The following is an 18,425-nucleotide window of genomic DNA, read 5'->3' as shown; positions in this document are numbered from 1 at the left end:
CCCCATCCAAACTCCCTCCCAGAGCCCAACCTCTCACCCTTTGTGCACCCAAACTCCCTCCCAGAGCCTGCACCCCAATCCCCTACCCCAGACCTCCTCCCCCACCCAAACTCCCTCCCAGAGTCTTAGAAAGGAGGGGGGTGGAGTTTTGGGGGGTGGGTTCTGGGTGGCATGAGTGACATTATTGGCCCGCTGGGAGGATTTGAGGGCTGGCACTGGCCCTAAGGTAAATTGAGTTTGAGACCCCTGCTGTATATGATGGAAACCACTTCAAGCCAGGTGATGCTGCAGCACCCCCAGATCCCCTAGTTCCAGCACCTATGCTCTGTTGAATTCAGTGGAAAAACACTCAATGATATCAATGGAGCACAGATGTCACACAAGAAGTCTGTGGCAGAGCTCAGAACTGAATGTGGAACTTCCCGAGTGTAAGACAAAGTAATACTCAGTCTTTATTTCTATTAACACTAGGAGTTCTAGACAGATTTATCATCTTCCCTCTGTGCATATTCATACCTCCCATTAACTTCAGTAAGAGCTATGCATATGACTTTAGGGTTTGTCTACATTGCAATGTAAGCCTGGGCTCAGACTCCAGCTCGAGCCCAACCCCCCTTTCCATCTACATGAAAATCTGTCTGACTCGGGCCAGTAAGCCCTCAGGACCTGGGACCTGGGGGGGGGGCAGGATTGAAGCCCAAGTTCCACGGGGTCCAAACTGCATAATTTTGCAAGGTGGATGCAGCTTGGGCCTGGGTGCCCAGACTCATGTCCTGAGGGTCTGCCAACACCATCCCATGGGTCAGTGTTCCTTGCCCTTTCTATCCCAAGACTAGCCAATCAGCTCCCAGGAAAGGAAAGCAAACCCCCTGGTTCTAGTACAACTGTTTGGCATTTAACTCTTCCATTTCATTCCAACCACCGAACTGCAAATAAAATGAACCATCTCCTGCATTAGCGATGGCCACCAAGAAGAAGTAGTCCTTTGCCAAGCATGCTGCTACCTGGTCATGGCACCACAGTCAGAGTCTTGTAAATCTCTGGTGCTAGGTGAGTAAGATGTTCAACTTCAGTAAGAGCACCAGAAATGACCACATGTACCAAAAAATAACAGACAATCTGGAAGCACTGGGGATTAAATGGAACAGTGACCAGTGCAGGGAGCCGATTAAGCAGATCAAGAGTAATTCCTGGAAAGCCAGGCATGAGAACCACACTTTTGGGAAATCTCGATCATCCTGCTTCTTTTATGAGGATTTTCACTGAGTGTCGGGTACAATAGCTCAGTCAACCAGGATGGCAACCTTCTGACCCCAAGATCTAGTATAGCACTAGAGGGGAGCTAGCAGCTGCCAAATCAAGTGACTCTGGTGTCCACTGTCAGTCGCCCAGTGGGCTTTGCCACCAGAGCAGCTGCAGCTCATCCTGGGCCCATACCCAGAGGAGCTGTTTGATGACCCCCATCCTGGAAGATCAGCCTGCTTCAGAACTGGAAGCAGAAGGCTCCAGACTACTTCTGCATCTGGTATGTGTTTGGCTCCATGTCTGTTGTTTAATATATGAATGGGAGGGATTTCTGAGTTATGACCCAATGCATTGTTATTACAAGCCATAGGTAGCAGTTAAACAAGCATTTAACATTAAACTTTTTACCAGATACTTGCACATTATTACAAAGATTTGGTGGTGTGCTACCCTTTAGTACACCACATCATGCAAATCGGCCATCCCACAGCACAATGAATCATCTGCTGTATGCAGGGTGTGGAAAAATATAGTGCATGGATGACTAAATCCTACCTGTATTTTAGAGAATTGGGTTTATGCAGGCCAGAAATGTGCCAAGGAGGAGAAGGGCTGGCTATGCAGTTCTTTGAGAGTCCATATTGTCATGTTTGTTTGCGTGTAGTCCATAGGTAGATGTAGCCAAAGCAGGCTGTATCATAAATTGTAGCTGCACCCAGTAATGGCAGGAATGCAGAGAGTTTTCAGCAGCTTACACAGAGGCAGTAATACATGTGGACTCTAGCACAGCACCCTGTTGATTTTCCCCATGAATTTTGACCTAATCACAGCTCAAAGCTGCAAACTTCTCCTGTAGAAGGAACTTCATATAGGTCGTTACATTTCTGGGAAGAGAGTATTTTTCAGGCCCTCCTCTGTAGGACGTCACCCCACTCCACTAATAGATGTGTTGCTCAGTCATCCTAAACCTGAAAACCTCTGTGGCATACACAGCTGGCTTCCAATCAGTAACTTGGAGTAGAATGTTCCTTTGCCATTCAGGAACCTCTACGATTATTATCCTCCAGAAGGTGGAATGCCTGAAAAGACTGAGAAAGCTTAGGAAGTAAACACCCACACACACCAAGGCTAAAACAGTCTGTAACTTTTAAATATATAGCATTTGTAAATTTCACCTTACCATTCTGTGCTCAGCCTTTTCACTCTGCTTAACTGTGTTATGTGCATAGAGCAGCTGGGATCGTAAGTGTTGCTCTGAGAATATACTGAAGCTGAGTTTTAGAAAGCTTTTTTTTTTTTGCCTTGCGATTCAAAATGTAACTTTTTCTGAGGATGTACTTAACCTTTTCTGAAGTACTGAGATAATAATGTACTGTTTGATGTCTATTTTCAGGTCTTTCCACCTCTGCAGCCCAGCAAGAGACAGGGATTTTGAACAGTTATGAAGCAGTCGAAAAGCATGCCTGTCCATGATGAACTTATGGTGAATATCTTGGATAGGGCCAACAAGCAGGTACAGTACCAAAGGGAAAAGGATTTATGGCTAGGGAAAAGGCACAGACAGGCTACAGAGTATAGGAGAGATTTGCAGTGTAGTTTCTAGACCAGGAATGGTGACTGAAGGAGGAAGATGGAGCAGAGCAGAACACAGCAGAAAGACATGTTTGCTGCTTGCACTAATGGCCATGGTCAGGCTCCTGCACCACATCCTGAGTCCCCTCCACAGTACCTCTCCACAGACCAGGAATGCATTGGTGAATACTCTGGTTGGGTTGCCCCTAAAAGTGGGAGTGAATGCTAATTGGAAAGGGCACACATACCCCCTGCAGTCTTCCACTCTCATTTAGTGCCAAGTGCATGCTAAACATGGTAGAAAGAGAAAGTAGAATGGGGCCAGGAGACATGCAGAAGTAGGGAATTTATTTGTTTGCATTAGTTGCACTGTTTTGCACTGCTCAGTATTTGTTATGTGCTTTGATTCATTACTAGCTTTGGTGTTTTAATGGCAGCTGGCCTGCCTGACAATTCTTTAATATTGTTTTATTTTCTTTGTTTTTTGTAATACAGCCATGTTAACATTTGTCATTAAGAAAGTTCATTACCTTCACTGTATCCTATCATGTACACTAAGTGTATTGAAAGAATAAAGATAAAGACATAATAAGGCACATCTAGGAAGTTGTATCCAAACACAATTTCTCAATACATCTTTTCAGATCAATCCATAATGAAAATCCACAGTTCATGTCACAAAAGGCAATGTCCCCCCATTACATAAGCAATCATCTAAACCGTGACTAAAAATTCATGACAGTCACATTCCCTCCCCACACGCTAACACCGTACGCAGACTGTATTTCATTTACTGTTAATATTGCTGTACAAATAGATTAATCAACATACCATTCTCCCTCTTCCATTGTTCACACAGAGGCAGAATGATTCTATGACAGAGGCACTTTTTGGCCAAGTGTACAGTTCAGCACTCCATTACTGTCACAGGTCCAGTCAAGGGCAAATGGCTCACCTTTGGAGTCACAAAAATTGTGAAGATGACAGCAAGACACAATAATGTGGACAACATTGATGACAATGGAATCCTAACCGTTCCATCAACAGTGCCAGTGGGCTTTCAATCTGCCAAAAGCACAACCACCATTCTAAACCTACTGAGAATGTAATTAAACCTTCTTTTGCCAAGACCTCTGATATCAGAGTATGCTTTCATAAGTAATAGGGTGTACTCGGGGTCCTGCAGCACAATGGTGGGGACAGTAATTCCATTTATGACAATGTCATTTGTTGGCAATAATGTCCCAGTCTGTCTATGAATGTATACTCCCAATCAGCAGAGAACCCTCACATCATGAATTTTTCAATTCAGCACATTCTGGCATCCAAAAACTGGCCTCTGTGGTCAACAAGGTCCTGTATAACAATGGAGTGTAGTATCATTTGCGGTTTATATGCTCATGTGCTCCTTGAGGAGGATAAATTATGGGCACATGGGTCCCATCCATGGTCCTGGTTTAGTTAGGAAACCCCATTCTCTCAAAACCAGCAGTGACTTCAGGGACATTGGTTATGCCCACCACCTTTGGGTAAATCACACACCTCAGAAATTTTCACAACCACAGCTGACTTGCTAACACCCAACTGGTTAGCAATGGACCTGTGGCAGTCTGGGGTAGCCAGCTTCCAGATTGTTATCACAACCCACTTCTGGATCAGCATGACCACCCTTGTGGGAGTGTCCTCCCACTGGAGAATCAGGGCGAGCTGCTCACAAAACTCCAGAAATGTCACTTTCTTCATGCAAAAGTTCTGTAGCAATTGCTGCTCATCCCAGATCCATACAGTGATGTGATCCCACCAGTCTGTATTTGTGTCCCTGCTCCAGAAAGACCAGTCTTCATCAGGGGCATCAGCAGCTACACTAACAGTCATGGGCAGTATCAGCCAGTTCAAGTCTGCTATATTTGTTTTGTCATCATCCTTGTCCTCTTCTGACAGCTACCTTCGGTAGGTTAGAAAATGCTGCCAAAATGTCCACCACAGTCTCACGCCTGCTATACCAATTTCCTGACACAAGAGAGAAAGCAGGACAATTTCTTCAAATGGTATTGCCTCCATGTTGCTGGCTTTGGTTGCTGGGAGCATGAAGACCCAAAAGATAGGTTCAGTGATGTGTTGGCATGCTGTGACAACTTCCTATGAAGTGCCACAGGATGGACAGCCAAATTATCCCACTGTGCACAAAGGGCTAGAGCTGGGATAGGCTGGAGAGGGCACTAGGAAGCCTGGGATAGGCTGGTTTGACTCAGGTTTGTGTAGTGCAGTGTGGACACATGAGTGTGAAATCCAGGTCCAGACATTCTAACCTTAGGGTCAATATTCAGGGTGTACATTCAAGCACAGGCTTACAAACACTGAGCCTGTGGGCTCCAGTCCCACAGATCTGGGCTTCCATTGCAGCGCAGGCATACCCTTAAAGGTGAACAGACTCCTTAATTATTAACCAGTCATGTATGGTATTATTTTGAGTACTGAGCTCTAAATCTAACAATGAATAATTATTCATATTTTCAAATCTGAGGGGTATAGTTTCCTTCACTTTTAATGAAAGATGTACATAAAGTTTGTAACCCTAAAATATATTTTACTTAATCATATATATTTGTCTCTATAAAGATTAAATGGAGCTCCAGCTATGATTGTACAGTTCTTTGACCAGATGTGCTATGCTAGGAATCCTAACCTTGTATGTAGTTCTCAGAAAATTATCTGGACATAGAAAAGTAAAGACATTATAGAAAACCTGGCATTTTTTCTTGTATTACAGTGTGCTAAGTCCTACACTAGTTTGCTAAGAAAACAGAAAAAGTAAATGTATATCAATTAATATGCATAAATGCATATGCCTTCATCTAACAAAACTTATTTTTACACACACATTCATATCCTCTATATTCAAAATACATAACTTTCAGAATGGAAAATAGAAATACTGTATAATACTTAAACAATTTATGTTCTTAATTGTCTATGCATAAAAAAATTGCAGGAGGAACATTATCAGTTTTTACATTTTATTAGAAATCAATTATAAATTAACTTGACAGTGAGAGACTAAAAATTCCATACTGGGAAAAAGTTCAATAATGAACAAGTTAACTGTTCTTGCTCATGAAGCACAAGAATCCAAGTAGCAAACTAGAGCAGACTAGTGGCTGTTTAACTAAGCAAACTGCTACCAAAATTATTTTCAACCTATGCCTAATGAACACTGATTAGCATTGAAAAATATACACAAGTCATGGAATAGACTATATTTCATCACTATATAAAATGCTTTGTAGTTTTTAAGGAGTTTATTAATGTAATAGTATAAAGCCTTAATTCCCTTAAACAGTGGATACTTATTTAAAACTATTGAACCCTCTGAACTGAGAATGAAACTGTGTTGGACTTTTTAAAAAATATCAAGTATGCACAAAGTATCAAGAACATCTAAATCTGTGATGAAGCATCTGTAAGACATTAACTTGTTTAGCAACTGGGCAGTTTCAAGCCTAATACTATCCTTACAAGTAAAGAATTAGTTAAACACCAGAGCTCCTGTGGTGATTTGATGAGTGAAGTCCTCTGATACTGCTGTGCATGATATGAAAAGGAGTACTTGTGGCACCTTAGAGACTAACAAATTTATTAGAGCATAAGCTTTCGTGAGCTAAAATTTGTTAGTCTCTAAGGTGCCACAAGTACTCCTTTTCTTTTTGCGAATACAGACTAACACGGCTGCTGCTCTGAAACCTGTGCATGATATGTTATTCAAGGTTATACTGCCCATGCCATTTGAACAAATGAAGATTTCACCAAATTAAGAAGAGTGTGTTTACACATAATCTCAGCATGTTCCATCAAGTGTGAACTGAAAACCAAGGAGTTTCACATCCAACAAAACAGGGGAACCCAATTCCCTTTCTGTTCTTGCACAGTCTGAGCTCAGGCATGCAGCACCCAGGGCTATGAAAGGCAACCTTTGACATTCAACAGAGGGCCACGGCGAATGTGCATGTAAGGGGTCCCTTCTCCCCCCAGTAAAGAAGGGGAGTGTCAGATTTCAACACCCCCCCCCACCCCCCGCCCGCCTCACCCAGCTCCTGCTTGGGTGGGGGAAACCCTGCGGGGACCGGGATGTGTCAGCGAGGGGCCAGGGCACGGCACAGAGGCAAGAAGTGTCCTTGGAAAGCGGCGCCCCTCAAAGCTCCGCGAGCCAGGCTGCTCCTCCCGCCCCCGCCCCCGGGAACACGCTGGGACTGACTCACCCGGGGCCTCTCCATCCCGCCCGGCGCTGCTGCCACCTGCACCCCTCCCCAGGCAAGCGCCCGCGCTCCGCTGCCATTGGACGCCGCTGCCTACCGAAGCCTGCTAGGCACAAAAGGCGTTGCTAAGCGGATGCTTATTTCGTTTCCCTCCTTTTCTTTTTCCCCCTCCCCCCCTCTTGCGCCCCCCCCCCTTTTACTGATGAGAGCCTTGGTTCACTTGCAACGTGTCAACTGCACTGGCTCTCTCTCTGCTCTTCCCTCTCCCCTTTTCTTTTCTTTTTTTTTTTTTTTCTTCCGGGGATGGTGACTTGGTAGCTGGGTGGCTTTTTAGTGACATCCAGAAAACCCTTCCCAGGCAAGCGATGGCTTAGAGGAGAGGGAAGGAGGCAGGAGAAGAAGAAGAAGAAGAAGATGAGTTTCCACAAGGAGGATGGTGTGGGGAGCCTGTGTCACAAGGCGCTGCAGATCATCTCAGAGCTGTGCCTGGGGGGCCAGGTGGAGCGGGAGAAATGTTCAGGCATCTTCTTCCCCTTGGAGACCACCAAGCAAGGTATAGGCAGCACAGGTACAGTGGAGTCTCTGCAGAGCCCCCCTCTCCTGCTCCTCCCTAGTCTTCTGCTGCATCCCCCCACCCCCAGCTTCTTTCCCCCCTGCCCCGTCCCCCTCACTCTGCTCCTTGCCTCTACTTCGCTTCCTTGGTGCAAAGAGGGGGGAACACGCGTGTGGGACGGTTGTCTACTAATAGCAGCGGCAGCAGTTTGTGTGGGCGTTCGGAAAGTTGAACTTTTTCTTTGCTTTGCCTATGGAGGTGGGGGGGGGGGAAGCGGGCGGGGGAGAATCCATGTTAAAATAACAATAACCAGAAGCAGTTTGTCTTCAAGTGCTCAGGACCGCACTCAGCGCAAGCACAGCAGAGGCTGGTGCCCAAGAGTCTCGTTTCCTATGTACGGTGCTGATCACAAAGCAGAGCCCCGGGAAGGTTCCGACGCTGTGCGGAGGGGCTGCTGCTGTAGCGATGCTGCAGAGCGTGAGGACAAGAAGTACAAAGGAAAGGAAAATGCTGCGGGGGTGGGGGGTGTCAGGACCTTGGATCGGGGAACAGGGAGTGGAGGAAAGAGAGAGAGAGAGAGAGAATCACCCCCAGAGTGAAAGCCCAACAGTTGGTTGGATTTGTGCAACAGGAAATATCCCGCCTTGTATCCCATCTCCTTTCCCCTCTTTCCAGGGCTAGTCTCCCCCCCCCCCTCCCGCGCACACACACTTGAACTTCCATGGTTCATTGTTTCTTGCTTTATCTGCAACGAAATTTTCCTTTCTTAAGGCTGGAAAACTATTTGCTCCTGTCGCACCAATGTAAGGAGGGGGAAGAGGCTGCTGGTTTAGTGTTATAAACAATGGTGTATGTTCCGGGGGAAGGAAGTGTTAGTCTACATGTATGATTTACCCCACGTCTCTCCTTCTCTGTTCTTCCCAGTGGCCCTTATTTTTCCTTGCGATATTTCGAGCACAGGCTTTTAGTCCGGCAGCCACCAAGCCAACAGGTTGTATGAATCGGAAGCGCTTCAAATGAAGGCTTGCTCTACATAACATTGCTCAAGTTTTAGAGGGAGTGGAGGGAAGGAAATGGACAGGAACCCTATTCGCAGAGCCGAGACACGGTGTTTAGATGCTTTTTAATGTGAAAACCCGATTTTAGTTGTTGAAGTTTTAACTATGAAGAAAGGTATATTGTGTTATAGTTATGGGAGAAAAATATCCTGGGGGACCCCAAACCAAGCCATCAATATACCTTTGTGTGCACTTTCGGATGTTTCTAGATGACCAGCTGTTGCAGCGATCTCTTACTGATGATAAAGCCATAAAGCCTGGCAACACCAAGGAGTTTTATGAATGAAAGGAACAGTTATTTTAATAAAATAGTCTCAATTTGTCCCATAGGATGAGCGCCCGTTTAAGGGTGAGGTTGTTGTTAAGGATGTGTATTTTACATTGCCTAGGTTTGATGGGAATGTACAAATGGAAACCTGTAGATTCAGTGAAGTGCTTTGGGGACAGATCTGTTCTAGGATCCATCAGGGAAGACTTGAAGAAAATAAGGGACTGATTTAAATCCTAAGAAGCAAGATAATCTATCAAAGGTGAAATTGTCTTGTTTTGACTAGTTAACGCAGCTCAAGTGGTACCATATTTGGACACTTACTATTTGTACCTAGGCACATCAAGGTTAGGGAATGAATTTCGGATTCATTTCTGCTTTGTCCCGGGGTTTCTGGCTCAGGTCAGCTCTCTCATCTTATTTTGTCATAGTTCATGATTCCGTTGCCTTTTCTATGATAATGTTTTTAAAGGGAGCGTTTAAAAATTAGCTCATTTTTGGTGCTTTATTCTTATGCTCTCTCAGGCTAGACCTGAACAACAGAGAAAAATAATAAACATGTAGTTTAAAAATCATTATGAAAAGCAATAGCAGTAGTAAAAATGTCCCACCTGTGTTTGTTTTTTCTTTTAATGCCCAAAGTCTTTAGTGCATATTCAGCAGTAGGGTGGAGTTTTATAGCACTCAACAATCCCACTTCAGAACAGAGAAACTCCGCACCTAAAAAGAGAGAGGAATGAGGATCTAATTTTTTCCCAACTCTTGTTGACAAAACCAAAACAACCATAACAACAACCACCCTTCTAGTTCTTTCTCATAGGCTAAGGCATCGTGTGCCAAGTTTTATTCTAAGGTGCATTTACACACCTTGAATACAGGGATCCATAATGAAATCTCTCTAATCAAGTTAACGCTAGCTGGCGCCTCTGGATCATTTTATATGGTTATTTACCTGAGCCAAGAACAAAGGAAGTGATTCTACTGCTATTGGCGTTGTGGCAAAAGTCCCAAAGTTTCCAGTGGGAACAGAATCCAGCAGGAAGTTTATCTGCATCGATGGGGGGTGGGGAGGAGAAGCAGGGGCGGAAAGAGGTGTGTGTATTTCAATGTGTCTGTGTGCGCGAGGAATACATACAATATAGTACACGCTATAAATGGATGGACAGATTAATAGATTGTGTATGCGGAAGTGTTGCTAGTGGATGTGATTGATTATTTTTCATTTGGTTGAACTACACAGTATTCCCACTAGCATTTTTAATTAAATATAGTATATTTTAGCATATTTGTTATAATCCAGCATATGTTAATTATCTTGATCCAGATTGAATCATATCAAATGTAGTTGGTGTTGAGCTTCAAAATCTTCCAGTAGGGTTGCTTTACTTATAGTAAAAGAGCACCTAGTGCATTGTATATTAATTTTTGAGGGTCATTATTAATTTTATTTTAACAAACATAAATGTAATATAAAGGAATAATATATGAAAGATACAAAGGTGCTCTCCAAGGTACTGATAAAGCAAATTATCGTGTTTAGAAATTTAAATTCAGCACGTGTTTTCATATTAGATTGCATACCTTCATTTTTAGCATTTCTTCAAAGCCAACAATTTTATCAGTATTTTAAATTCATAATGCTTAACCAAATGCAACTGTTTGCCAAAAGGCCTGGGATTTTAAATTTTGTATTCTGCAGCAATAACAATTTGTCATGAAGTAAAAGTGGCTGAGGTGAGAATATAAAATTGCTTGCTCATAAGATTACTAGAAACACATCTTACATAAAGAATAATGCTAGAGGATGTATTTTCTAAATTATCAGGATATTAGATTACATGTCTTCCATTTGATGAATGCTTGCTAAAATTTTAACTTCTCTTCAGCAAATACATTGTCTTGAGTATATCTACATCATTTTAATAAGCTATAGAATCTTAGAGCATCTTCACATGAATAAACATAAAGCGTGTTTTAAAATAAAGGCATTCTTTTCTGTAGTATGACATTTTCTTTATTTCTCATCAATATGTAGATGTGTGTTTTAAAACTCACTAACATTTTTAAACTGTTCCTTACATTAAATGAGGCCACTAATGCACTGATCCAGAGACATTGATCCAGCATTTCTTCTTCTTCAAGCAAAACTTCCACTGAACTCACTGGGTGCTGGACCGTAAACCCCTAACTCTCAATGATGAACAGTTGCTCCATGAGTAGTGCTATTAAAATCATCGGGATTACTTGTGTGAGAGGCTGTTCATTATTGTAAGGGGTTCACAATCTGCCCGTGACCACAGAAGAGTTTCGTTTGAAGAAAGGCAGCAGGATCAGGCCAAAAGTTAGATAGCCGTACCCAAGTTCTGCCACTTTTGTCATATAGTACCATATTCAGAGAGTAGTACTAGTAAATAGTCCCACTGATATCAATGGCACTACTTGCCAAATAAGAAACTACTCAACATGAGTAAGGGTGGCAGAATCTAGTCCAAAATTTTTAGAGTGTCATATAGGATGTTTAAGAGATCATATTAGTTGTCTCATATTAGTAAAATCATATTAATGAACCACCACAAATATGGGATAGTAGGAAGTCTACTCCAAAGAGACATGAATGAAAAAGTGATTTCCTCCTCCTACACATTTTTTATCTCTCCATTGAAGAATGGGAAGCTTTTTCTGTAGCCATGTATACTTCTACTTGAGCATCAGTGTTCATTAAGATTACTATCAATTGTACTATAACTTAATTTGTGTTTGAAAGTAACCATGTCTCTACAGACAGAATAGTTATATTCCTTAGCAGTGCAAGACGTCACTGGATGATACAGGACATTGATTGCACAATCTGAGCTTTTGCCTTTCTTTTAATATAGTGAGTGCCTTTTATGCATGATCATACAAACGAAAACCTATATTAAATGTCTGTATTATGTATGCTATCATACTTGAAAGTCAATGGTCAGTGTTGGTCTCTCTTCAATTATTGCATTTGATCATGCAATTTTTTTGAGATAATCTTTTCTCTCAAAGCTAGAACATGAATGTGAATTTCAATTAATGACTTATTCTTGAAGGAGCATTTGCATTTATTTGCAAACACTTCTTCCTCTTCAAACCATTGCCATCAGATGATGCTCATCAACTGAATTTACACTCAGATTAAATTAAAAACAATCCCATTAATTAAAACCCTGTTAGCAAACATAATTTAATATTTACTGACACCAGAAAAGTAATGCAAACACACATTTATTGTTAAAATATTAACAATGTTAACATATTTAAATATCTAAACACTTGAATACAGAACATTTAAATAGCAGTATGTACATCCATGCACATGAGTATTATGTGCTGAAGCACTGAGCTCAGGGAACCTCCACCCTCGCAGGGTCCCTGGGTTTGGGCTCCAGCCCAAGCCTGAACATCTACACAGTAATTTTTTTGCCCCAAAGCCCGAGCCCCACGAACCTGAATCAGCTGACACAGGCCAGCCACGGGGTTTTTTTTTATCCCAGTGTAGACATACCCTAGAGGACTCACAAACTATTTAATAGGACATTACCCACTTCCTATAGACTACACTGTATAATGACACACTGTTAAGTAGAGCCTGAAATAGTGAAAAAGGAAAGTCTTGTGGATGCTTGGGTTGAAAGGCAATCTGAAAGTACCAATGATCAAATGGATATGTAACTTGTCTGCTGCTCAGGATGAAAAATATATTTGATGACTGGATTGTTATTCTCTCAAGAGATAATGAATCACACATTCATATATATATATCCCAGTGTGCCACCAAAAATATGTGCAACCGACAGGTCCATTAGCAGTGAACAATAACGTAAAAGTACTTATTGAGCAAATCCAGATGCCAACAGAGTGGGTTAACAGTGAGATATGTTTCCAAAGCACTGAAATATAACAAAACTACAGTCAGATTGAAAAGGAAATGCAGGCAGTGTGTTTGGTAGTGGATGATTTTATGAGCTGAAATCAACTGAAGTCGATATGGACCATAAATTGTTGGATGCTCTATTACAGAAATTATTGTGCAAAGCACTGCCTAGAATCCAGAAAATGATCATGAAATTTCATGGAGTACTTGTTTAATGTGAAATACTGGCTGACAATGAGCTTTTTGTAGTGGATGTATTTTCAAGGGTGCCTATAAACAGTGAAAGCCAGGAGCTACAGGAAGAAGAATTTGAAGTAAATACTACTCAGTCACTCTGCATTTCCAAAAATAAATGTGACAAACTCAAATGAGAAATACAAAATGGCCCAAAGATACAACAGCTTGAAGGAGTCATTTTAATTGAAAAACCAACAGAAAAATGACAGGTTATTGCAATCATAAACTCTTATTAGCTTGTGGAGATGAAATTATGGCAAATGATTGGATGCTGTACAAAAAATACCCTAGGTGAAATCCTGTCCCTATTGAAGTCAATGGGAGATCTGTGATTGACTTCAATCTGCACATATTTCACCCATAGCACAACATGGGGACAGGAATGCTAAATGCAATCCACAGCTCTTATAAGATATTGTGAAGCATAAGAACAAAACTTGAGATGCCCTATTCTAGATACCATCAAAGGCAAATGGCTGAATGCAGCTGTGGGGATGAGACTGTCAGGGAGCTGATTACAGGTCCTCAATTTCCTGACCCATCTTTGAACCCAGAGCAGGTTAGAGCAGCCATCTCAGAATACAGACACCCATAACTTTTGCCATAACAGAATTAATGTACATCCATCTGCATCCAAAAATTAAATTAGGCTCTTAATTTGTCTCTAGCTTTAAGTCTTAGTTAGGGACAAATAGCACACTATTGACATATAGGGAATGCAATCCATTCCTGTTGCCAGTTTCAGTCTTAAGTACTAAACTTCCTTGATGGGCATACGAAGAGATTCCCGTCTGAAGAAATGTCTCTTGATATTTTCTCTTATCAAATCAAACTTTTTGTGAAAAAGACATTATAGGTGACATTTTCCAGTTGGATACATAGGATTTGGAAAGCTCAGGTTTAATACTATTCCACAGATGGGCTTGAATGAATTCTGGCTTAATATGACAGCAGGGTAATTTTGATAATTGCTCAGCTGAGTGACCATCAGAACGGAGGAAATGAGCTAATACTATCTGTTCATCACAGTCTGGGATGGGGAACCATCTTCCACCCCTCTCTACATAAAACTCAATCTGTTTAGTTTATCAAAAAGATTGAGAAACAACTTGATTACAGTGTATAACTACTTGCATGGATAGAAAATTATGGGTACTAAAGGGCTCTTTACTCTAGTGGAGAAAGGCATAACAAGAACCTATGGTTGGAAGCTGAAGTCAGACAAATTAAAATTAGTTACTGAAACTGAATGGCCTGTGAAATACAGATCAGACTAGACAGAGGATATAATGGTCCCTTCTGGCCTTAGAATGAATGATTCTCATTGAAATTTGTTTGTTTTTCACAATTGTTTTGATTAGCTGTAGTAATGTATTAATTTGTTGTGTGATAGAAATTAGCAATATGCATTTTTTTAATCTTAAAATTGATCTGAAATGGATTTTTAAGGGCTAAATGTTAGCATTTAGTCTCAGTTCTGAGTTTAGAACCTAGCAAAGCAACACCCACCCAGAGAAGTCGTGGGAAACACTCTGCCTTTGTGAGGCACAATGCCTTCTGCAGCTCTCCAGTTGCATTGGAGGGAGTAATTTGCCTATACCCATTTAAAGCATGCAGTATGCTCCCTCAAATCTCCTGCTGTGTGATTGGCCACTAGATGAGTGAGGTTAAGAAAGGTGGAACTGTGATTCTGCCTGCTCCTTCACCCCTTTTCCAGTGAGTTCACTGGGGCAACTCAGAAGTAAACCTAGCCTGTTCTTCCCAGAGCACAGGTTTCAATTTCAGTTTTTCAAGCCAAACAAGGGGAGTGCACAATTCCTTACTCCCTTCTTACTCCATCATGGCTATGTAAGGGCAAGCCACAATTTAGCTCTAAAGGGTTACTTAATATATGAAGAGACAAAGCTCTATAAACTAGAGAAATAGAACAATTCCAGAATTTTAGACAACTAGCCAAAATATATATGTCTAAAATTCTGTAATTGTTTCATTTCTCTGGTATAAAATGTTCTGCATTTTGATTTTTAGTACCCTTTTTATTTTGATTTGGTTTAGTTTAAACCCCAAGGGTTTTCTGGTCCTTTCAAATTTTCCCCAGGATCTAAATCTTTCTTTTTTTTTCTTTTTTTACTATTATTCCTTTTCATGGTATATGGACCTTGAGCTCAATATTTATTATTGAAAGATATGTACCTGGAAATCATAACTATAATGTTTAAAAAAACTTCTCTAATTTCAATTGTACTTCTAATTCCCCTAAGGGAAGAGTGAGTTACATACTATTTCATAGAACCACTGTGTAGTTCAAGGACTTTTTCTTTCTGTGATTTTTTAGCAAATTTGTATTTAAGGTGCTCAATGTGCTTCTCAACTGGTTCATTTTAGCTGCATGGAACCTGAAGCTCTAGATGCAAAGTATTAGCTGTAGATCTGTCAACCCTTGTTGTAGCAAGCAGTAGCAGCAATTGCTTAAGGGACAAGAATTCTCCACAAGATTTAATTGGGGCCGATTGAATAATTTTAAAACATGTGAAAGGCCCTTTTCAAAAGACAAGGAGTTTGAGGATTTTTAAGTCTATATTTTATAATATAACATGGTACTGAAAGAAATCAAACTGAAGTGTATCATATAATAACTCTCCTAATGAGGACTCCTACTGGCACTACCAAACGTCAACCTTCCCCTGAAATTTGAATCTGTTCACAAAGCTGAGATGAAATTGTTTTCTTTACTTTGGTAATGTTATTAGACATGTTCGCCATGGTGGCAGTCCCAATCAAATGCTGGATAGCAGGGGTAGCTAAAGTGCAGCATATGGTCTACAATATGCGCTGTGGTGAGCCTCGTTTTCAGTACAGAGGGATAGCCCATGAAGACTCCAGGTACCAGCACGCTAAATGCCATCTTGATCTGAGCAGCTTTCAGATGTTAGCCTGTGCCGGTCGTACCTCCATACTTGTTAAAAAAGAGAGCAGCTGTATCCTGTTCTATTTTATGCAAATTATGCGTTGCCTTTGGGCTTCTGACATGTTTCCAATGCATCCAATGCACATTTCCTAATGTGACTAAAGTTTGGAAGATGCTGAACAACTATATATCTGCCAGGGTGCATATGGTGATCTATATTAATGTGTACTCAAAGAAGATAGCTTCTGTGATTTAATTTTTTGAGTCAGATGCATTCTTGGTTTTACTCCATTAAAGTTCTTGCCAGGGCCTAACCCAAGAGTCTAACCCAAAGTCCACCAAAGGCCTAAACCAAAGCCCACTAAAATCAATGGAAAGACAGGCTATGCTTCCTCTCAATGATTAGCACTTTACTCCTCATGTACACCCATTCATTTTAGTGTGAGTAAGACTGGCAGAAACTGGTCATTTGCTGGTAAACAAAGCAATAATTAATAGAATTTTAGTTAAATTATTATTAGTGAATAAAACTTTTAAAATGTATATTGTTTAGATATCTGCAAGAGTGAAAATGTTAATCCGTCATATCCTGAAAGCTCTATACAAGAGAAATATCTAAAATCTTCTGCTTCCTTGCTTGTGTCATGTTCTTTTTCTCTGTGCTTGATTGTCTTGACAATCTTTGTTTTTGATTATTTGCAGACATCTCAGTCAGTCTGCTAGCAGTAGTCGTCAGCTTCTGTGGGCTTGCCTTGCTGGTAGTCTCGCTATTTGTCTTTTGGAAGTTGTGTTGGCCATGCTGGAGAAGCAAACCTCTTATTTCTAATACCAGTAATATCCCTCAAAGCACCTGTAGTGCTCCTAATGAGGTTTTCGAAACCAACGAGAAAAAGGAAATTAAAGAAAATGGAAAACCTTCAGTGAAGGTACTTGAGGCTGCAATGAAAATTAGCCACACTTCACCTGATATTCCAGCAGAAGTCCAGAATGCATTGAAAGAACATCTAATTAAACATGCACGCATGCAGAGACAGATCACTGAGCCTACATCCTCATCCAGGTAAGGAAAACTCAGTTTTATAGCAATTTATAGGGTATAGATAAGAGCCAGAGCATTTTGTTGTGAATTAAGGTCTCAAAATTGGAGCGTTCTCAGTCCAGTACTTACACGTTTTCGGGAAAACAGTCATATTAAGCAAAAGCATCAATATTTCTGCAAATTTTTCAGTAAACAACCATAAAGAACACTCTCTCAAAAATTTAAATTGAAATATTTCATTGTTTATAAATGCAAAGATCAAGTCTATGTCTGCCACTATTGTACTGAAATATGTATTTGTACTTGTGACACATTTCCATAAAAACTTTTATTAAGGGAGGATCTTTTAGGGCAATTTGCCAGAGCCAGGCAAGTTTATAGAACATCTCCTGCTTTCAGGTACAATTTGTATGCATATTTTTGCAGCTCTATCAACTGAAAATTTGACTCATAAAATAAATTACAAACATTGTAGTTGATGCACATTTCTTTAAGATGTGGATTGACATTTTAAAAGGATTAAAATTTCAACACTCAACAAAATATACCTCTTTGTGGAATATTCCTAATACATTACACCTATAATACAGAGGGTTTTTTAATAAACCTGAAGCAGCTCTGAAAGCCCTGGTACAATTTAGAGAATACCAACTGTTTGTCCATCTCAAGTACTGGATTATGTCAATATGTGGTGAACTAAAGATATATTGTGATGTAGTAGTACCTGTAGTATCAAAGAATTTTTGTGACTTAAGTATTTAATGCACATGAGACATTTAAACAGTGAAATACAACATCAATCACACATCTGAAATAATTTAGTAATGCTTTTTAGACACAGGGAAAATGAAAGAAGGGAAGAGATATGCTGTGAATCATGACATAAATGAAACCAATAAATGCTAAATATAAAGTATTTCATTTTTACTCAATAAATGATTTGTACAATGTACACTTGAAACTGAAGCAAAAATACATGAACAGTTCAGGCAAATGTTGAAGATAACATCTTGAGACAGATTCTGTCCCCCACAGTGGCCCCTTTATGCCCAGTATATATGTACGTAGAGAACCTTATATTGACCTCTTGTGCATAGGGATTTGCTGGGGGAGTATTCTGAATGGGATGGTGAGTGGCTGGAGTGCTTTGTTCTGCCACTGTTCCAGGCTGTGAAGTAGCCATGTAAGGCTGTCATAAATCAAAACATTCCTTACGGAAGGTCTCACTCACAACAGGAACTGCACAATCCTCTTAAACATCCTTGAATTAGGAAGATGCACAGATGACTTAAAGCAATCTTTTTCTCCCACTTTGTCTGGGCTCCAAGTCCAGTGCTCCACTTCCTAAGAGGCAGAGCACAGAATCTGACTTGTTACATGGAACTTTTTTA

At 40.8% G+C, this 18,425-nt stretch overlaps 1 protein-coding gene across 2 annotated transcripts in view; it reads left to right on the top strand.

The window, feature by feature from the left end:
- Positions 1 to 7,274: 7,274 nt before the first annotated feature.
- SYT10 (synaptotagmin 10) overlaps positions 7,275 to 18,425 on the top strand; it is a 48,237-nt gene continuing 37,086 nt past the window's right edge. The window contains exons 1-2 of one of the 2 annotated variants that reach the window (XM_038418818.2): positions 7,275 to 7,623; positions 16,698 to 17,055. In XM_038418818.2, coding sequence (XP_038274746.1) covers positions 7,485 to 7,623; positions 16,698 to 17,055 — 497 coding nt within the window. In that variant the 5' untranslated portion in view covers positions 7,275 to 7,484. Of the gene's footprint in view, positions 7,639 to 16,697; positions 17,056 to 18,425 lie in introns of both variants that reach the window. The other variant, XM_043518501.1, reaches the window with a different exon arrangement.

Source organism: Dermochelys coriacea, chromosome 1, assembly GCF_009764565.3.
Source record: "Dermochelys coriacea isolate rDerCor1 chromosome 1, rDerCor1.pri.v4, whole genome shotgun sequence".
NCBI classification, from domain to species: domain Eukaryota; kingdom Metazoa; phylum Chordata; order Testudines; family Dermochelyidae; genus Dermochelys; species Dermochelys coriacea.
This window is presented reverse-complemented; position numbering and strand designations above follow the sequence as displayed.